This window comes from Rana temporaria, chromosome 5 (genome assembly GCF_905171775.1).
Source record: "Rana temporaria chromosome 5, aRanTem1.1, whole genome shotgun sequence".
Classification (NCBI taxonomy): domain Eukaryota; kingdom Metazoa; phylum Chordata; class Amphibia; order Anura; family Ranidae; genus Rana; species Rana temporaria.
Genome location: NC_053493.1, coordinates 334,173,718 through 334,196,367, shown reverse-complemented (window position 1 = coordinate 334,196,367; position 22,650 = coordinate 334,173,718). Strand labels below are relative to the sequence as shown.

General features: G+C 43.7%; 1 protein-coding gene across 1 annotated transcript in view; it reads left to right on the top strand.

Moving 5' to 3' along the window:
• Positions 1 to 22,650, top strand: part of CPA6 (carboxypeptidase A6) — a 151,105-nt gene that overhangs the window by 113,851 nt on the left and 14,604 nt on the right. The window contains exons 5-7 of the mRNA XM_040354368.1: positions 2,077 to 2,178; positions 15,773 to 15,889; positions 17,395 to 17,505. Of these exons, the coding sequence (XP_040210302.1) occupies positions 2,077 to 2,178; positions 15,773 to 15,889; positions 17,395 to 17,505 (330 nt within the window). The remainder of the gene's footprint in view (positions 1 to 2,076; positions 2,179 to 15,772; positions 15,890 to 17,394; positions 17,506 to 22,650) is intronic.

Here is a 22,650-nt window from a genome sequence, read left to right as displayed (position 1 = left end):
AAGGTTTATCACCAATCCTTGTTTCCCCAACAACCCAAAATTTAAAAAATCCAATTCTCATTGGGACAGGAAGTGATGTGAAATCTTCTCAACAGGGGCACAGTCAGCAAAACAAACGTTAAATGGGGTGTTATCCCTTCCCTATGCTGTCCAGAAAGCTTTAAAATTGTTTTTTTGGCTGGAACTGCACTTAAAAAATGTACCTGTTCCGACTTACACTCAGATTCAACTTAAGAACAAACCTACAGACCCTATCTTGTTTGTAACCCGGGACCACCTGTATAGCACAAAGCACCTTATATATCCCATCCACACTAATATTACAGAGATACCAGCAATTGCATGAACATTTTATTCAAATTTTACATGGCAAAAAACACAAATCAGATGTCTCTGGAAAGTGGGGGGGGGGGGAGGAGGTGGATGCTTCGTCTCAACGTGTTTCTCAGATTGTGCTTCTTCAGGAGTCTTTAAATATGAATGATCAAAATTAAATACACATAGGTGGCAGCTACACAGGTGAAACCCACCAGCCAGTGGAGGAATGGGGGCCCAAAGGTAGCATCCACCCCTCAATGGGGTTGGGTGAACACCATGGAACTCAGAATAAATGGAGAATCCCATGCATTAATCTGTTAAAAAATCAACCAACAGAACTCTCCTCTTCAAACAGCAGTACACCAACATCCCCCCATAAAGAGTGAAGTAGGCTTTATGAATTGTGTTCTCTGTATTTACTATGTACCGTATTTATCGGCGTATACCGTGCACTTTTTTCCCCATAAAATCAGGGGAAAATCGTGAGTGTGCGATATACGCCGATAGCATACCTCGGAGGGGAACGAGCGCCCGCCGGAAATCACCGAGCCGTTATCTCCTCTCGGCTCTCACTCGGCTGTCGCGTCACACACGCACAGTCCCGCCTCCGCCACCAGCATTAGACCAGAGATGGTCCAATGCCAATGGCAGAGGCGGGACTGTGCATGTGTCATGTTATTCGCAGATAAATACGGTATGTATATGTCCATAGTCTGGGCACTTTAAAGCAGTTGTAAACCACAGCTGTTGTAAATAAAATTTAAAAAACACCTGCAAGGCAAAGGCATAATGTACTAGCACAATATGAAATGCTCACCTTCAAACTAAGCCCTCCAGTGCTGTGCTGTCAACGCTAAGAGTGCTGACTTCTCCCCCTGGTCTTCTTCCGGGTTTGTGCGCTTTGGCTATGTTATTTGCCGAAACCGCAATGATGTCACTCTCACGCATGCAGGCGGGAGCCCTCAGATCTGGCATGAATCTCTGAAGATCTGGCAAGCTGAGGTAACTACCTGCAGCTAGGGTAAATATCTCTTAAATGGTGCATGTTTAGGAGATATTAATTTTTACCTACAGGTAAGCCTTATTATAGGCTTACCTGTAGGTAAAAATTACCAAGCAGGGTCTACAAACGCTTTAAGGTCCTTGTTCAGGCACTTCCTGTTATAAGGTGACAACTCTTTATCTGTCTCCCAGTTTTGCTTCTGTTTGTCAAACTGCCACATGGGCTTCCAATGGAGCCTGTTTAAATCAAATTATGTAGGCATGGTCCAATGTTGTCTCCATCAATGCCCTGAGAAATGCCACTATGCAACTCTCACTGGAATGCATGTAAACAGCAAGACGTTGAAGGAGATCAGCAGTGTTGAGATGTCACAAAGCATGAAAAAAAGGTGTATACATTTTATGAATGGATGAAAAGTGCCTATGACAGGTCCAAGGCTTGCGGAGCTATGAGGGCAAGCAGAGAATATCTGATTTCAACTAAGAGAGCATAAAAGAGCAGCTACCAGTACAGGGGACACGTCACATTGAATGTAAGTATCATCCTTTGTGCCAATAAAAAAAAAAAACGAAACTTTAAATAAGGATCTTTGCTTTTGTACAGTGATTGAAATTTTGCATACACATAAAATAAAGGAAAATTGTATTTTACATTTAACACGTCCATTATGAAAGGTTTACGCTATTTAATTCACTGAATTTTAACATAAAATTGGTAGAAACAATTGTTTTATAAGAGCTCTTTGTGTTTTTCAGATTGAGAAATGGATGCACCACATGAATAGAACTCACTCAAATCTTGTTCAAATGTTTTCAATTGGAACCTCATATGAAGGAAGACCATTATATGTGCTTAAGGTAATATGACTGATAATTCCATGTTCTATTCATATTTGTAGCCGAACACCCACCACACAAAAGCTTTCCATTTTATTTTTCCTGTTAACAATGGAACTGCATCTTCTGTAAGACATGTGACCATGCCTGATAATGGGACCCTGCACACTCCCGAAATGTTGCTTCTCCGTATGTGATCACATAATTAGCTAGATTCACAGAGAGTTACGCCGGCGTATCAGTAGATACGCCGTTGTAACTCTGAATCTACACCGTCGCAAATTTAAGCGTATTCTGGAAACCAGATACGCTTAAATTAGGCTAAGATACGAGCGGCGTAAGTCTCCTACGCCGTCGTATCTTAGGGTGCATATTTATGCTGGCCGCTAGGTGGCGCTTCCGTTGAGTTCGGAGTAGAATATGCAAATGACTAGATACGCCGATTCAGAAACGTACGTGCGCCCGTCGCAATTAGTTACGCCGTTTACGTTGGAGATACGCCGGCGTAAAGATAAAGCTGCTCCCTAGGTGGCGCAGCCCATTGAAGGTATGGACGTCGGAACAGGCCTATCTTTTTACGTCGTTTGCGTAAGTCGTACGCGAATCGGGCTGGATGTAATTTACGTTCACGTCGAAACGGCGTACTTTGGAGCAATGCACACTGGGATATGTCCACGGACGGATGGCGCTTGCGCTGTTTCTTAAAAACGTCAATCACGTCGGGTCACCAGTTATTAACATAAAACACGCACCCCTGTTCCACATTTGAATTAAGCGCACTTAATTCAAATGTCCATTTACGCTACGCCGCCGTAACTTAGGAGGCAAGTGCTTTGTGAATACAGCACTTGCCTCTCTGACTTACGGCGGCGTAGCGTAAATACGATACGCTACGCCGACTGACTAATACGCCGCCGTACCTGAATCCACCTAAATAAAAGGAAGCAAGCTAGTTGGTGTGCTGGTGACATATCCTATCCAAGATCAGTCAGAAGTTGTTACAGCATTCATTAAACCCTATGGTCGATTCTGTGTTGTCCATAAGGACCCAGCTACACCTGTATTATTCAGTCTTGTTAGGCCGGCCATACATGGAGAGCGATTCACTCAATTCCCCCATCAACACAGACAGTGTGGATACAGGAATCCTTCCCGCCGGTCCATTGTTTTCTCCCGGCGGGGGTGGGGAGGGGCTGGGGAAGACAGTGATTATCATTAGCTGCTATAGCAGCCGCTTGTAATAATCGCATGATAATACGGCAGGCTAGTTGTACCCAAGTTGATTGATCAATCAACTTAGTACATTCAGCCTGACCATTAACAGTTTAAGGGGCAGATCCACATACATCTGCGTGGGCGCAGCGTATGTGAGATACGCTACGCCGCTGTAACTTACTTTTCTTTTCTTTGAATCCTGAAAGAATTTGCACCGTAAGTTACGACGGCGTAGTGTATCTCTCGCGGCGTAAGGGCGCAGAATTCAAATTGGGCGGGCAGGGGGCGTGTTTCATTTAAATGAAGCGCGTCCCCGCGCCGAACGAACTGCGCATGCCCCGTCCGTCAAAACTCCCATGGTGCACTTCGAAGTGCAATTTCAAGTGCACTTTTCACTCGTAGTTTGCACTTGTAGTGCAAAGTGGTTTTGCCTTTTGTAAATAACCCCCATAGCATATCTATTCTGAAATAAATAGCCCACCTTCTTGCATTTTTTTGTACATTTAGTGCAGATTTAAAGGGGTTTTAAAGTTAAATTTCTTTTCACCCCCCCCGAACCTCCACTCTACTTACCTGACCGCTCGAATGTCCCGTGCTTGTCCCCATCATCCTCCTCGGTTCTCAGCCTGGCCGTTGATTGGCTACACTGGATGGATTGAAAGCAGTGCAGCCATGGGCTGGCGCTGCTGTCAATCACATCCAATGACGCAGCGCGCCAGGGGGCGGGGCCGAGTGATACAGTCGGTGGCTATAGCCGCCACTGTATCACAGGAGCGCGCCCGCAAGAGCTTTCCACCATGCGAGCTGACGATGGAAAGCTCTTGTGGGGGGGGGGAGCCGAGACAGCCGCCGAGGGACCCCAGAAGGCGTGGATCGGGGCCACTGTGTGCAAAACAAGCCACACAGTGGAGGTAAGTATAACATGTTTGTTTCTTTAAAAAAAAATATGTTACTTTAGTGTTCCTTTAACTGTCTAAAAAGAGGCTAAGATGACGCCATCCTCATGTGTAAAGGATAGGAGACCTTTATTCTGCTTTAACAATGAAATAAGCATGTAATAGGTTAGATGGGGAAACCTGTACGATTACACCCTGCCTGGGGCACCAAAATATGTCGAAGTCAATTTATTTTTTAACAGAGTTATACAAAGGAAACACTAATGGATACTTGTTTGTAATACAAAATGACTAATGCATTAGACCCATGTGCCTTTACCATGTGTATTCTGGAATAGATGAGTGAAAGGCTTAATCTAATAGGATCCCCATCATGCCAGGCTGGAATTATATTGTGCTGTCTGGTTTGTGTTTCACTAATGTTTGCAGATCACTCTGCTTGTACACTCGATGGTTACAGTAGATGAAGCTAGAAGTATTTCAGGTTGGGTCTCATCAAGCTTCAGGCCTGCATTTGTCAAAGGACTTCAAACCCTCACGTGCTGTGCCAGCCTCGCCACAAAGTGACTCTTGGCAACAGAACAGTTTGTCTATGACTGATTTAGCTTAAGACTTTTTTTTTATATACACTAAACTTATATTTAAAAAATGTAACACTGCCAGGAGTGCAAAGCAGATGCATTGAAAATAAAATTTTCAGAACACAAAGACCTTTTTCACGCTGGTGCGATTTCAGAATCGCATGACAATCACATTGATTTCAAATGGTGCCTGTTCACATCAAGTGATGTGACTTTAAAGCGGATGTCCGCCCACCGCTGCAAAAATTAAAAATCCAGCAGCTACACATACCGTAGCTGCTGACTTTTAATAATAGGACACTTACCTGTCCTTGAGTCCAGCGATGTCGGCATGTTTCCATCAGCTGTCGGGTGCTGCTGCCACCATTGCCAGTAAGGGAACCCAGTAGTGAAGCATTACGGCTTCACGCTGGGTCCCTACTGCGCTGCACTCTCCTACTCCTAAGGAGGAGGGAGCCAAATGGTGACGTTAACGGCCGCACCCGAGACTCCCGGAAGTGGGGACAGGATACCTGTCAATAACAGGTATCTACTCTCCCTCCGAAAGGTGCCAAATGTGGCACCGGAGGGGGGAAGGAGACAAATGAGCGGAAGTTCCACTTTTGAGTGGATGTCCTCTTTAACTACTTCAATACAGGGCATTTTCACCCCCTTCCTGCCCATGACAATTTTCAGCTTTCAGCACTGTAAAATTTTGAATGACAATTGCGCGGTCATGCAACACTATACTGTAACACTGAAGCCCAGACTTCTGCCTTAAATCTTCTGCCTTTGTTGTTTTAACTTTGGATAGTAAAACATTTGTTTTCTGCCAGTAAATACCTTAAACAGTCCACTTCGTCTTTCTTGTCTGGAAAAAAGCCTAGGCCCTCTGCTTGCCTTTTTCTGGCCCTTTGGGCACTATTCCTCCCACTGATACAAGACACTATTCTGCCTCCTGCCACCAACAAGGGGGCATAGACAGGGCCGGCCTTCGGTGTTCAGGCGCCTTGTGCGAGCTAATCCTGTGGCACCCCCCCCCCCCCATCTTCACCCCTTGCCCCCTGGTCACCTACACATACACAAAGAGGAACAAAATATTTGTAACAAATAATTTGTTTTTAGAACAGTTAGATTAAGTGCATGTACAAACAATTATCCTCCTCCCCTTCTGTGTGTAGGCTGGTTATAAAAAGTAAATACTTTTTATTTTTTATTTTTATCTCATAAAGTAGATGCATGCAGGGCCAGGGGCTCAGTGTGACTTACCTTTTCGGTGGAAAAAATGGCATCGCCCGGAGCTTAGACACCACTGCGCATACGCCGTCTGCCCGAGAATAGCCAAGCGTTTTCGGGCTTTCCCAAGCAGCGGCGGTGCATGCGCAGTGTGCCTGTCGGGGCCGGCAGCAGCCATTTTTTTTAGGTGCCGATGCGTTGCTCTTCACCCAGTCCCAGGGCAGTGCCTGCTGCTGTGACTCGTAGGAGTCAGACTCCTGTGATGATCATGTGAGTAACTGACTGCGACTCACATTCTGCAAGCTCTGATGGCCGCACGGCGCCCCTGTTGCCCATGGCGCCCTGTGCGGCCGCACAGCTCGCACACCCCAAAGGCTAGCCCTGGGCATAGATTCTTCCACTGACACCAAAAATGGGGTACTATTCCTCCCTATGATAAAAAGGACTAGGCACTGTAACTCCCCCTAATACCAAATGTGGCAATGCTTACTCCCACTGATGACAGGAAAAGTTCCACTCCTGCTAGCCATAGTCCGGCCCTCCTAGATTCTGAAGGACAATAAACCGGCCCTTTGTTTCGAATGTTTGGAGACCCCTGTCCTAGAGTAAGGTTTCTCAACTAGAGTTTCTCCAGAGGTTGCTAGGGGTTCCTTGAGCAATTTCTGCCTCTCATATAAGTTCCCACTGACACCATTGATCTTTTTAGCTATCAATAAGGGGGTCATTCTTCCCAATGACCACAAGTGTAAGGAGCATTCTTCCCACTGCCCATCACCCTAATGTATCACGATTTGTAGATATAATCATTTTTATCAGGGGTCCCCTGAGACCAGAAAGTTATTTCAAGGGTTCCTCTGTGTTGAAAAGGTTGAGAAAGGCTGATTGAGGGGTGGTAAAATTGTGGCTCAACTGCCTGTTAAGATCCATCTGGAATGGTAGTGTGGATATTTGTTCCTCTCATTATATGGGAGTGCCCAGAAGGGAAAACATAGACAGCCAGGGCACCATGCAGGGAAATGGATATAGGCTTGAATGAATGAATGAATGAAAAATTTATATAGCGCGGCACATGCGAACTGAATCGCTTCTGGGCGCTAGTTGTTTGTGTCTCATGCCTTCAGAAAAGCAGGGTTTTGATCTGCCTTCTGAAAGACAGGTGGTTTTGCTCCAACCGAATGCTGGTTGGTAAAGCATTCCAAAGCCTGGGGCCCTGGAAAGCAAACCTTCTTTCTCCTTTGGACTTGTATTTGGTTTTAGGAACCTTGACCAGATTTTGGTCGGTGGATCGCAGAATGCGGTTGCAATTGTGCGTTTTGATCTTGTCGCATAGATATCTAGGAGCCTTCCCATGGATGCACTTATGTGTCAGGTAGAGTGCTTTGAATGCAATTCTGTCTTTCACTGGCAACCAGTGAAGGGATCTCAGTGAAGGTGAGATTGATTCCCAAGATTTTTTCCCAGTCACCAGTCTAGCGGCCGTATTCTGTACGACTTGAAGACGAGCGATTTGGTACTTGGGGAGCCCGAGGTAAAGGGCATTTGCATAGTCCAGTCTGGAATTCACGATTGTTCCCACCACGACTGCTATGTCTTCTTTGGGAATAAATGGAATAAGTCTGCGTAGTAGGCGCATCAAATGGTGCGTCCCGCTGACTACTGACCCTATTTGTGCGTCCATTGTCATGAAGGTGTCAAACGTGACTCCTAGACTTTTGACTTTGGAGCTAGGGGAGATGGTCTGACCCAGGATGGGCGAAGGTGTCCAGTTTGTTGTCGGTTGTCTCTTCCGACTGGCATTGAACATAAAGAGTTCTGTTTTAGCGCTATTGAGTTTGAGATAACTCTTAGTCATCCAGTTTTCTACTGAAGAGAGACATTTCTCTAATCTGAGATGATGATCCTTTTTTTGGCAGATGCGAAAATACAACTGCGTGTCGTCTGCATAAGAGTGATAGAGTAGTTCTTGGCTACTGATAATATCAAAGAGAGGACGAAGATAGATATTAAACAGCACCGGTGATAGGGGGGATCCTTGGGGGACCCCACATGGCACCGTGCGTTTTTCTGACGTGAAAGATCCCAGTTTCACTGTTTGTGATCGGTTTCCGAGAAAAGAGGAGAACCATGGTAAGGCATCTTCTGAGACTCCGGCGACTTCTGTTAGTCGTCTCAGTAGCAATTTATGGTCTACTGTGTCAAAGGCTGCGCTTAGGTCCAGCAGAACCAGGAGACACGATTCTCCTTCGTCTGCGGCCTCGAGCGCATCGTCCCATATTTTCAGTAAGGCCGTTTCTGTCCCGTGTCCGGGACGGAACCCGGATTGAAATGGATCGAGTAGGTTGTGGGTATCGAGATGCTGTTGCAGCTGATTTACCACCACTTTCTCCATTATCTTGGACAGAGCATTTAGACCTGTTATGGGACGGCGGTGAGTTGGGTCCATAGGATCCAAATTAGGTTTTTTCAAGATCGGCAGGATTGTGCCCTCTTTCAGCAGGGAAGGCACTATGCCTTCCTTAAATGACTGATTTATAAGCTGTGTGATCGGAGGCGCCAGGATGTCGGCACATTCCTTCAGTAGCTTGGTGGGAATGATGTCATTGGGTGCTGTGCTGTTGCGCAGCGCACCAATGAATTTTTTAGTGGTATCAATGGAGATGGGTTCCAAAGTGAACTTAGTTGATTGTAGAGGCGTTCCGTCGGTGTTTTGATTGAAGAGGGGGCTGAGTGGAGTATTGTTTTGCCGAATACTTACCCGAATTTTTTCAATTTTGTTGATGAAGAAATCCGATAGTTCATTGCAGAACTCTTGGGTGTCTGAAGTGGGGACTTCAAGACATCCCGGATTCATGGTCTGGGTGACCATCCTGAAGAGTTCGCGTGGGCGATTCATTGCGCTGTTAATCACCATGGAAAAGTAAAGTTTTTTGGCTTTAAAAATTTCCTTGTGATATCGTGTAGTTACTGCTTTGTAGAAGTTGAGGCGGTCTTCTGAAGGACTTCTTATCCAGGCGGCTTCCGCCCTTCTGCGCTCTTGCTTCAATAGCGACAGCTGGTTATTGAACCAGCTGGACTTTTTTGCCCGGCTGCGGACTTTGCGCTTTGGTGCTGCTAAGTCGGCTGACTGTAGCAGAGCTGCATTTATGGCATCCAATGTATCTGAGGCTGCTAGCTGAGGAGGAATAGCCCCAATTCGGTTTTCCAGGGTAGATCTGAAGAGTTCCGAGTGGAGCTTCCTCTGAGATCTAGCCCAGTGTATTGTCACCGGCTTGGGTACTTTCATGACTAGTGGAATTCTGGGAATTATGAAGCTAATTGCATGGTGGTCTGTCCATGGCAAAGGTTCATTTCCCAAAATGTTTATTTTCAGATTTTGTCTGAAAATTAGGTCGAGAGTGTGACCTGAAACATGCGTGGGTCCGCATATAAGTTGCTGAAGTCCTAACCCTTCCAGGTGGTCGATGCAGGCCTCCGCGATGGGATCCTGTGAGGAGTTGGCCCACAAATTGAAATCCCCGAGCAGCAAAAGATGATTGCTGTTAAGGGAGTAAGTGGATATGAACTCCGTTAATGCTGAAATCAACTGCGATTTGGGCCCAGGGGGCCTATAGCAGAGGAGAATGTGAACGGTCTCCTGAGAGTGAGCTTGAAGTTGAAGCGTAAGGGTTTCCATAAAAGGTAGAGGATTTTGAAGGACCGGTTTAGTGATTGCAATATGAGACTTATGAATCACCGCCAGGCCTCCTCCTCTTTGCCCTATTCTATTTTCCGTTAGGATGCGATAATTTGCTGGTACCAGTTCTCCGAGAATGGTGTTGCAATCGTCTGACAGCCAACTTTCTGTAATAAAGAGGCAGTCTAGATTGTTTTGTAGTAAGAAATCATGGATTTCTGATCGGTGTTTAACTGCTGATCTAGTGTTAAGCAACGCACATGATATGTGCTTGAGCTGTGTTGAATGGTTGAAATTTTTGATGATCGATCGTCGATCGACTCTCAAAAGTTGATCTGATTTTAAGGCTTTTTTGGTGACGGCAGGTAATATTGTTGCGAATTGTCTCAGACCCCAAATGGTTTCCGCAGAGTATCGCAATTTAACCATTGTTGCCAGTCACCGTGGGCGGGGGTGCGGGTGTTCGGTGAGAGAGGATTCGCAGAATCCTCGCTCTCAGCAATCCTTGGTCCAGAGGAAGGCAAAAAAAGCCCTGGGCAAGCTGGCCAATGTGCTGCGGCAGGGAAAAAAAATTCCTTCCTGATCCCTAAAGGCGATCGGCTCAAGCCCTGGATCAAAGACTGCTGAACTTAATGAGGGGAAAAAAAGGGGGGGGGGGATGCTGGGTGTCACTGTTGCTGGGGTGCACCAAGATGGCCGCCAGGCAAAGACACAGGACCCAGGCTGGGGGGGCAACCAGGTTGGTAAGAAAATGATTCCACCGATCTGGTTGCTAAGCAGGGGGGTGGAGGGGACCTCTGGGGGTGCAGGGGCGATAATCAGAAAGACCTGCACTATTGGTGGCAGGCGCAGGGAGAAACGGTCGGAGCGCCGGTAGGCCGCGGCTGAAGCCGCGGACTTTCCTGAGGCGCGGCGGCCGCGGAAAGTAGCAGGCTGGCGCGGGCGTGTAAAAAACGCCGCAAAGCGCCGAAAATACACCCAGGTGGGGTGTCTAGGGGCCACCACAATCGTGGGTGGCCGTGCGAGTGGGGATGCCGAGCCAAAGAGGGAATAGAGAGCCGCAGTGAGGGGTCTGAGTGACGGCTGCCCTGAGAAGGACGGCCGTCAGTGGTTCCCCAGGATGGTAGGCCCTGAGAGGCAGGGTCTTACCTGCGGCGAATGAAGGAGTCCACGAGGAGAGAAAGAGAGCTGGATTCCTGGTTCCTAGTAGCTGTTCCCTGTGCAGCACAGGTAATGGAAGTCTGCCTAGTAGCTGACTGCCAGGTCTGGGTACGAGCAGGCTCGTAACGGAAGGTCCGAAGCACCCTACTCCACCTCTGACTCTGACTGACTGACTGACTGACTTGCGTCAGTAGAGCTTGCGTAGGAGAGCAGCATGTGTTGTGTATCTTGGGGAATGGCAACAGTTTCTGTTACTGATTATACTTAGAGCAATGATAGTAGCCACTCCAATCTCTGATTTCAAACTTTGAAGATCATGTGGCCTGACAAACATTTTACCACTGTATAGTACATAAGCAAACTTGATCCAGATCGGTTAAAGCAATAGAATCCTCGGTGAAGTGTGTAAACATTACGTTTCTTTGAAATCAAATTAACTTTTTGTACAAATGAATCTTTATTAAGATTGGTAAAATAAATCAAAATGGAGAAAGAAAATATGTTTTCACATTTTTCTGTAAATCAGATTAATTTTCTGATCAAGGTTTGAAGAAAAACTTAATTAGTGCTGTAAATAGGTTTGTTTGTATGCAATTTTTTTTCATTTACAAATACATAAATCCATGAAAATACATTTACTGAAATTAGATACGCTCTTTGAAGCATTTGTAATTCATTTTTAAGCTTTTTTTTTTCCTAAAGAAAAGTGAGATTGTTTGTTTAAATGGAAAGTATAGCAGTTCTGGATCAATTTTATAGTATTTGTTTTGTAGGTTTTTAAGCTGTTCATCTACTATTTATATATATATATATATATATATATATATATATATATATATATATATATATGTATGTATGTATGTATGTATGTATGTATGTATGTATGTATGTATGTATGTAGCACTACCCCCAAAGGAGCTGCTGGTTTATTTTGGGTCTATGCTCTGGTTGCCAACCCCTGAAATTGGCTCAAAACCCTCCCTTGGCACAACTGGTATAGTGGGAATTGAGGACCCCAATAGTTTGTTGGAGGGCACAATATCCCAGCACACCACAGTTATGCCAGCTTAACCAATGTAATCCTTTACTTGACAGAATAAAGCAAGAGAAACATCGGTAAAACAATAAAATACATCTTGCAGCGCCCTGCAAGAGTCAGAAACAGAAATAACAAATAAGTACACTTTAATTTAAAATGGCTATGCAGACCTGTGTAAGCACGCAGCAAGGGGATCCCCTCAATAAAGTATCTATACTGAGGTACCTCCCTGCCAGGCCTCACCCAGCTCTCACTAGTAACAATAATAACAGTGTAATAGAACCAATTACTCGATCAACGAGTATGAGAATAAATATCAACAATACACAACAACTAAATAGGTAGTCTTTTAGTAATATGACTAACTAACGTGGTTTGTCGGGCCAGGCCAAATCTCAATATAAATTATCTTAACAGTTCGGGCACGTATGCGTTAGCGCGCAACTAAGAAAAAAACACAATTTGTAATCCATATGTAACTATATGAGCCGTAGAGATATGAACAACAGTTCCATTGGCAATGGGGTGTGACTTGTTATACGATTTGGAAAAATCTAATCGCATGACAATTCGCACTAGTGTGAGCGGGGGCTCAAATAAACTATCAAACCATCAAATGGCTGGTGTCTTAACTGATCACATGTGCAGCACCATGGCAACTGTAGATCAAACATAGACTAAAGCCTAGTACACACAGGCCGAATGTTGGGCAGTATTGACTGGTTAAATAGAAACCAGCCGACATTTGGCTCCTGTGTATGGCAGACGTTCAACAGAAACCGACCGTTTGGGTCTATAAGCAACAACTTTTTTTAAAAGTGTTGGCCCCCTACACCTTCAACCTCTGGCAGCACTCATACGTCTATTTCCAAAAAGACAGCCTCTGGATTTGACGCTGAGCACGTGCACTCAACTTCTTCTGTCAACCATGGCGAGGCCTATTCTGAGTGAAACCTGTCCTGTTAAACCGTTGTATGGGCTTGGCCACCATGTTGCAGCTCATTTTTAGGGTCTTGGCAATCTTCTTGTAGCCTAGGCCATCTTTATGTAGAGCAACAATTCTTTTTTTCAGATCCTCAGAGTTCTTTGCCATGCGGTGCCATGTTGAACTTCCAGTGACCAGTATGAGAGTGAGAGTGATAACACCAAATTTAACACATCTGCTCCCTATTCAAACCTGAGACCTTCTAACACTAACGAGTCACATCACACCTGGGAGAGAAAATGGTTAATTGGGCCCAATTTGGACATTTTCACTTTTGTTGCCAGAGGTTTAGACATTAATGGCTGTGTGTTGAGTTATTTTGAGGGGACAGCAAATTAACACCGTTATAGAAGCTGTACACTCACTACTTTACATTGTAGCAAAGTGTAATTTCTTTAGTGTTGTCACATGAAAAGATATAATAAAACAATTACAAAAATGTGAGGGGTGTACTCACTTTTGTGAGATACTGTATATACAAACACACATGATTTTTTTTATTTTTAAGGTGGGGGGGCACACTTTTTTCCCCAGGACTTGACCCCTGATTAACCATCAACCTAGAAAAATAGCATATTGACCTTTGGGATCTCACCTATACAGTGCCTTGAAAAAGTATTCACACCCCTTGAAATTTTCCACACTTTGTCATGTTACAACCAAAAACATAAATGGATTTTATGTGAAAGACCAACACAAAGTTGCAAATAATTGTGAAGTGGAAGGAAAATTATGTTTTTCTTTAATTTTTAACAAATAAATGAAAAGTGTGGTGTGCATTTGTATTCAGCCCCCCTGGGTCAATACTTTGTAGAACCACCTTTCACTGCAGATACAGCTGCAAGTCTTTTTGGGGATGTCTCTACCAGCTTTGCTCATCTAGAGAGTGACATTTTTGCCCATTCTTCATTGCAAAATAGCTCAAGCTCTGTCAGATTGGATGGGGGGGGGGGCGTCAGTGAACAGCAATTTTCAAGTCTTGCCACAGATTCTCAATTGGATTTAGGTCTGGACTTTGACTGGGCTATTCTAACACATGAATATGCTTTGATCTAAACCAGGGATCTCCAAATTATGGCACTCCAGTTGTTCAGGAACTACAATTCCCATCATGCTTAGTCATGTCTGTGAATTTTACAATGCCTCATGGGACGTGTAGTTTCGCAACAGCTTGACTGTCATAGTTTGGAGATTTATGATCTAAACCATTCCATTGTAGCTCTGGCTGTATGTTTAGGGTCGTTTTCCTGCTGGAAGGTGAATCTCTGTCCCAGTCTCAAGTCTTTTGCGGACTCTAACAGGTTTCTTTCTAATATTACCCTGTATTTGGCTCCATCCATTTTTCCATAAACTCTGACCAGCTTCCCTATCCCTGCTGAAGAAAAGCATCCATGCAAACTGATGCTGCCACCACCATGTTTCACGGTGGGGATGGTGTGTTCAGGGTGATGTGCAGTGTTTGTTTTCTGCCACACATATCGTTTTGCTTTTAGGCCAAAAGGTTACATTTTGGTCTCATCTGACCAGAGCACCTTCTTCCACATCTGTGCTGTGTACCCCACATGACTTCTCGCAAACTGCACACAAAACTTCTTATGGCTTTTTTCTTGCCAATCAAATGCCACGTACACACGGTCGGAATTTCCGTCAGGAAAAGTTCGATGTAAGCTTTTGGTCAGAAATTCCGACCGTGTGTAGGCCCCATCTGACTTTTTCTGTCGGAATTTCCAACAGCAAAAATTTGAGAGCTGGTTCTCAAATTTTCCGAAGGGAAAAGTTCTTGTCGGAAATTCCGATAGTCTGTGTGCAATTCCGACGTGCAAAAAAAACACGCATGCTTGAAATCAAGTTGACGCATGCTCGGAAGCATTGAACTTCATTTTTTGACGGGTCGTCGTAGTGTTGTACGTCACCGCGTTCTTGACGGTCGGAATTTTGTATGACCGTGTGTATGCAACACAAGTTTGAGCCAAAATTTTGGCAGAAAATAATCCACGGTTTTCGCGTGTATGCGGCATAATAGTTGCCCTGTGGACTGAAACTCTCACCTAAGCTGTGGATCTCTGCAGCTCCTCCAGAGTTACCATGGACCTCTTGGCTGCTTCTCTGATTAATGCTCTCCTTGTCCTGCCTGTCAGTTTAGGTGGACGGCCATGTCTTGGCAAGTTTGCAGTTGTGCTATACTCTTTCTTTTTTCGGATGATGGATTGAACAGTGCTCCATGAGATGTTCCAAGCGTGGGATATTTTTTTTATAACCTAACCCTGCTTTAAAATTCTCCACGACCTTCATGGTGCTGTTTGTTCACTAAGGTTCTCTAACAAACCTCAGAGGGCTTCACAGAACAGCTGTATTTATACTGAGATTAAATTACACACAGATGGACTCTATTTACTAATTATGTGACTTCTGAAGGCAATTGGTTCCACTAGATTTTAGTTGGGGGTATCAGAGTCTAGGGGGCTGAATACAAATGCACGCCACACTTTTCACATATTTATTTGTAACAACAATTTAACAGTTTATCATTTTCCTTTCACTTCACAATTATGTGCCACTTTGTGTTGATCACATAAAATCCCAATAAAATACAATCACCAGGGTCTGGTAAATTCTTTCCAAAAGCTTTCATACCCTCACAATAAAAAAAAAAAGTTGATACTCATAGATTCTAGGATTTTGACCGATATTATTATGTAGATAGATGGCACTGTATTATGTTGAAAAGTGACAGCTGGAAACAAATTGATTGCTAAGGATCTTTATTCCATATTACTTTTCCTTCATTTTCCTTTCCTGGATTTTTTATCAATAATACACCAAGATTATATTTTTATTTTCTTTACACAGTTGGGCACAAAGCCTTCCACTTTTAGGAAATCCTACAAGAGAGAGATATGGATGGACTGTGGTGTTCATGCAAGAGAATGGATCGGACCAGCTTTTTGCCAGTGGTTTGTAAAAGAGGTGACATACAGTACTAATAATTCTTTATACAAATAACTACCATATTCGCCGGCGTATAAGACGACCCCCTAATTTTCCAGCAAAAATATTGTTTTTGGGATATACTCGCCGTATAAGACTACCCTCTTCCTACTAGTCATGCCTCGCCTGACGGTGCCACCATTACATGCCAGACTGTGCCCCATTACATGCCAGACTGTGCCCCATTACATGCCAGACTGTGCCCCATTACATGCCAGACTGTGCCCCATTACATGCCAGACTCGCTGTGCCCTTACCTTATCCTAAGACATGCAGAATCGTGGCCGTACTGTACGTTTTTTCGAAAAAGCCGCGCCTCCTACGTCTTCTGTTCCGTGATCAGCTTCCCAGGAGGCACTGTGTTCAGTGTTCGCCTATCACGGAGGCCCTCTCGTCCGAGGACGAGAGGGCCTCCGTGATAGGCGGACACTAAACACAGGACGAGAGGGCCTCCGTGATAGGCGGACACTAAACACAGTGTCTCCTGGGAAGCTGAGTGTTTAGCCTATCACGGAACAGAAGACGTAGGAGGCGCGGCTTTTGAAAAAACGTACGGCCGCGATTCTACATGTCTTAGGATAAGGTAAGGATGTTAGGTTACCGGCGTATAAGACGACCCCCGACTTTTAAGAAGATTTTAAGGGGTTAGAAAGTCGTCTTATACGCCGGAAAATACAGTACTGAACATTCTTCTTTTATTTAGAATACAAGGCACACTGCATTCAGTATCAATATGGAGTCAGAGCAGAAACCACCTAACTAATGAATGGCTTTACAGTAATGTTCACCCTGCCATACATCTTTTGTACCTGGCTACCCCACAAGCAAACAAATAGGTTTGATCTTCCCTTTGTAACCAAGTAGGTTAGTATATCAAAAGAAAAGGAGGTTGCACATCATAGAATCATGCTTCAAGAAGCTACAGACCCTCCTGCAAAAGTGCAGCACACCAAGATATTCTGCAATAGTCACAAAGGGCAGAAATCCACTTTGTTTACACCAATTCTCTTTGAAAACCAGTTTGAAAACCAATATATGACCTTATAAAAGCAGCAGTGATATCCTCATTGTGTTGAATATAGGCTGTGCAGAGAGCAGAGCTGTGGGAGGGGCCCAGGAGGCTCCACCCAATACAGGCTGCCTGCAGAAAACTACAGCAGGGGGCGGATACAAGACCAGTCACCATGCACAAGGAGAGAGAGCCACAGTGACCAGTCTATTACGGGAAGCTCCAGCAACAAAATGAGTTTCACACTGGATTACGGCACAGATCTAGGAGAAATAGACAAAGCACACCAAGATGTAAAGAAAAATACACATTATTTTTGGATTTAGACAATATTTACTTATTCCAGTGTTAAGCTTTAATAATGTCACATATTTAAAGATTGAGATTTTTTATTCCCTGAATTTACTATCCAATTTTAGATTTATTACAGTGGGACTTATATTTACTGTTCATACGTTTGTAATTCCATACACAGGCCATTAATACCTATAAGAGTGATCGTGTTATGAAGAAAATTCTTGACTTTCTCTACATATATGTGATGCCGGTGTTAAACCCTGATGGGTATCGTTACAGCTGGACCCACGTATGTATCCATAATGCTGTGAGCTACCTTAGAGGTGTTATTAGGTTGTCTTAAAGGTAACCTGCTGAGAGTTTGGAAAATTGAAAGCTGCTATTGGTGACTAGTAGGTGTAGACTTTGCTGCTGCCATCGTTATTTGCCTTCATTACCTAGTAAGCCACTGACCTGGAAAATGCATACGAGACAAGAATTTAGATTTCTTGGCTGCATGTTTAATCCATGTCAGTAATTTGCTAGCAATGAAGCCAGGATCACTTGTCTGCACCTTTAGAAGCATACAAGCAATGGCAGCTCCAATATTCCTATTCTTGCCGTTTCACTTTAGAGCGAAATTCCTTTTATTAAGTTTGGGATACAGTCAGGGCCTTCTTTACCACAGGGCAAATGGGGCAGCTGCCCAGGGCCCTGTCACTGTAGGGGGCCCAAAGCAACCCCCTTTAAAAAAAAAACGAAAAAAAAAACTTTTTTTTTTTAGGGGTCCGGAGGTCCCCAGATGGCAACCCCCCTTTTTTTAATTTATTTTTAAATAAAAAAAAAATATTTTTTTAATATATTTTTATTTTATTTTTTATTAAAGGGCCAATTTTTTTTAGAGGTTTTTTTATTAAAGGGACCATTTTTTTAGGGGTCCCCAGGGGCCCGGAGGCCCCCAGATGGCAACCCCCCTTTTTTTATTTATTTTTAAATAAAAAAAAAATTTTTTTTTAATATATTTTTATTTAATTTTTTATTAAAGGGCCAATTTTTTTTTTAGTTCCCCAGGGCACCGGATGACAACCCCCCTTTTTTTATAATTTTTTTTTAATATATTTCTTTATTTCTTATATATATATATATATATATATATATATATATATATATATATATATATATATATATATATATATATATATAATATTATTATTATTATTAAAGGACCCAGAGGTCCCCAGGGCCCCGGGTGGCAACCCCCCTTTTTTTATAATTTTTTTTTCATATTATTTTATTTCTTTTTATTTCTTTTTTATATATATTATATATATATATATATATATATATATATATATATATATATATATATATATATATATTTATTAAAGGGCTCAGAGGTCCCCAGGGCCCCATGTGGCAAACACCCTTTTTTAATTATTTTTATAAATGTTTATTTTTTTACTTTTTGTTTATATATTTTTTTATTATTATTAAAGGGCCCAGAGGTCCCCAGGGCCTTGGATGGCAACCCCCCCTTTTTTTATAAATGTTTATTTTTTATATATATTTTTTATTAAAGGGCCCAGAGGTCCCGGATGGCAACCCCCTTTTTTTGTAATTTATTTAAAAAAAAAAAATTATTAAAGGGCCCAGAGGTCCCCAGGGCCCCAGATGGCAACCCCCTTTTTAAAAAATATATATATAATTTTTTTATATATATTTTTTATTTCTTTTTTTTTATTATTAAAGGGCCCAGAGGTCCCCAAGGCCCCGGATGGCTACACCCCTTTTTTTATATATATTTTTCTTTATTTATTTTTTGTAAAGGCCCCCCGCTTCTAAATTCACGGCAGCCCCCCCTGCTTCTCAATTTCAGGCAGCAGCACCCCCCCCCCCCGGTTCTCTGCTCCAGGGGGCCCATGCCTGAAGCTGTGTAAGTGGCCCCATAATTCCTGATCCCTGCCGCCCGTTAAGCCCCTGTGCTGCCCACAAATCAGGCTGAAAATCATCAGCGGCACGCAGCCAGTGACAGTACTGCTTCCCTTCCCAGTGTTTTAAAATGTACAGCACCCCTGGCTTCCCTTTAGACGTGCACTTCTCCCTTCCTGCCACTGGGTGCTGCTTGTATATAAAAGTGAATTAGAATGTGATTTTATAACATCCCCAATTTGCTCTTCCCGAGGCTGACTTCTTCATGTCCTGCTCCTCAAGGTATGTCACTGTTTGCTAATCTATATTGTAAATAGAAGTTTTCTGTAGAGTGTGCCCAAAGTCTTTTATAATATTTGATGATTCACTGCAGGTCTGGTCAGTGTTTTAAAAAGTTCCTCTATTTTACACATGGCATGGCATGGGGGTCACAGCACCGTCTGTCCATTCTTCTTTAGCACCATGGGATCCCATGCCATGCCATGTGTAAAATAGAGGAACTCTTTAAATCACAGACCAGACCTGCAGTCCAGGCTGAGTAAGGCCTCAGAGCACATGGCATTACTGTCTGTATTTAACTGCTTGATGGGCTTATTTTGAGCCTGGCTGGTTCACATGTATGTGTTTTGGCGGCCCACATTTGCGCAGGCACAGCAGCCCATTTATTTGAATGGGCCGCCATGCCTGCGTTTCCTGCAAAGAAAAGCGCATGCCTCATGTAATAGGCTGCACACACGGCACGCCTATGCCCATCAAGCACTGAAATACAGCACTGTCTGTCCATTATGCTGTCTGCTGTGACTTATCTGCAGTTCCCGCACTGTCAAACTTGCTGCATTTTTAGACGTTTAGGTCACGCTTTTAAAAACCCAGTGCGTTTGTGTGTGCAGGAACTGCAGGTAAGTAGCATGGTGCAAAAGCAGAATGGATTTCAAGGCAACTGTATTTTTAAAATGCTGAATGCACCTTTTTTCTGCAGGAAACAAAGGCATGGCAGCCCATTCAAATCAATGGGCTGCTGTACCTGCACAAATGAGGACCGCCAAAACATACATGTGAACCAGCCAGGCCCAAAATAAGCTGGAGGGGGGCCCAAAAAAAATGTTTGCCCAGGGCCCAAACCATATTAAAGACGGCCCTGGATACAGTGAAGAAAGGTTTGCTCCCCTTTAGGGCTTTATGGACATGATGTCCACCGGCCACGCGTGATCATTCTGAGGAGAGGCAGAACGGTGGTCTGCCTATGTAAACAAGGCAGATCGCTGTTCTGCCAGAGAGGAAAATGGAGATCTTGTGTTTTCCTTTAGTGAAAGCACATCCCACACAGTTAGAAAGCACTCATCGGGAACACACTTAACCTTTAATCACCTCTGATTTTAACCCCTTCCCTGCCAGTGTCATTAGTACAGTAACTGCATTTTTTTCATAGCACTAATCACTGTACTATTGTCACTGGTCACTGGTCAGCTAGGTGTCCGATCTGTCCGACTCAATATCGCAGTCCCACTAAAAATTGCTGATCACCGCCATTACTAGTGAAAAAAAAATCCATAAAAATGTAGCGCCCCCTTACTTTCAGTAAAGGCGTTACGTTAAAGTTAGTGGGGGAATGAGAGAGATAGTTTGCTCTCATTCCTAATTGTGTTAAATTTGGCTGTCGCCAAGTCTGGATTGTTCTGTGGGTCAGACTGCGATCTAGGGATGTGGTACCATCCCTGGGCGGCAGGTGGCACCAGAGAGGTGTTGAGCCTCGCTGTGCATGCTGGGAGGGAGTATTTCTGTGGCGGAGGCCGTTGTTCTTGGTTTTTCGCAGGGTGTGTGCACATCGCGGGCCCCACCACTATGGCCTACCTGGCAACGCGGAGTTCCTGACTCTGGGCCCTCTTGGCCGGGTGAGCAACCCTTTAAAGGTCCTGGCCCAGAGATTGAATGGCATCACCATGCAGCATCTGTGACACCTTGGGTGGCAATGCACATTGGGAGCTACCACATAGGTACCTGTGGGTGGGGGGTGCCTTGAAGACCCCGGGTTATAAGGAGGGTCATTGAAGGCTTTGTCAAGCATAAAAATTAATCTGGTAATGCCCCCAGATAAGCCAGTGGGAGACAGGAGAGGTGGTGGTATGATCTCATCCACACTGTCAAACACAGATTTGACTGTTCCCCCTCCTTTAGGTTACAGCTGCCACAATACCAAACACTGATGAGTCTTGCCTTACACTTGTGAAGATGCGTGTATCATGTGCTTTATCATCTTAATTACATGAGAAATCTGACAGTGCCCATAATTGGACTGTTATGCCAGTGTGATAAAAAGAATTCCCCCATGCCAACAATGAAAATATGTATTTTTAGCTTTGAATCCCCTTTTTATTTGTAATTTATTTATCCTGTATGTATTGCCACCAATTATCACTCATTACTTTTAACTGACATTGTCACCATGCCAGATACCAGCCCACGGGAATTACTGCTGCAAGCTTCATTAACTCTATAAATGAGGTCAATTCTGCTAAAATGTATTACCATGGATTTTCTCTTCGTTCATGAGATGCTTGTATGAATACTGTGGATCATGTTTGCAATGTGTGATAAATATACAGTATGCTGTGGTATCACAGTGCCACATACATTTAAAGTAGATGAAAATCCAATCATTAAAAACTCTTTGCACTACAAGTGAACCTTGGATGTTTTTTCCGACGGAATTCCACTCAATCTTGGCTTGCATACACACGGTCACACAAAAGTTCTCTGAACTTTCGACCGTCAAGAACGCGCTACGACGAGCCAAGAGTTCAATGCTTCCGAACATGCGTCAAATTGTTTCCGAGCATGCGTCAGAATTTTGCGTGTCGGAATTGCTACAGATGATCGTATTTTCTGGTAGAAATTTTTTCCGTCAGAAAATTTGAGAACCGGCTCTCAATCTTTTGTTGGCGGAAATTCCGACAGTCGGAATTTCCGTTCAAAAGCTCACATCTGACTATGCTGTCGGAATTTTCGATCGCGTGTACGGGGCATTAGAGGCAGAGGCATGATGGGATTTGTAGTTTCACCACAGCTGGAGGGCCGACTGGTCTACTGGAATGAACCATTGTATGTTTTTTAGTTACAGCTTTTTCTTTCCTGCCTGTGTTTGCATGACCAATGCAGGGACAGCCTTATGCCGTGTACACACAATCGTTTTTTCCAATGAAAAAAGTCTGATGGACTTTTTTCATCGGAAAAAACGATCATGTATGGGCCCCATCGGACTTTTTTCCATCGGTGTAAAAAAATAGAACATGTTTTAAATTTTTACGATGGAAAAAAAACCGATAGGAAATTCCAATCGTCTGTGTGGAATTCCATCGGAGATAAATCTACGCATGCTCAGAATCTCAGAATAACAGATGTAAATTCTTAAACAATGCTTAGCAGAAAAAAAGCATTAAAAATAGTGGTGGCATGAGGGGAATGGCCAGGATCTTTGGGCTAAATATGGGAGAAGATGCAGTGTTTTTTGTTTTGTGATCCATTTATT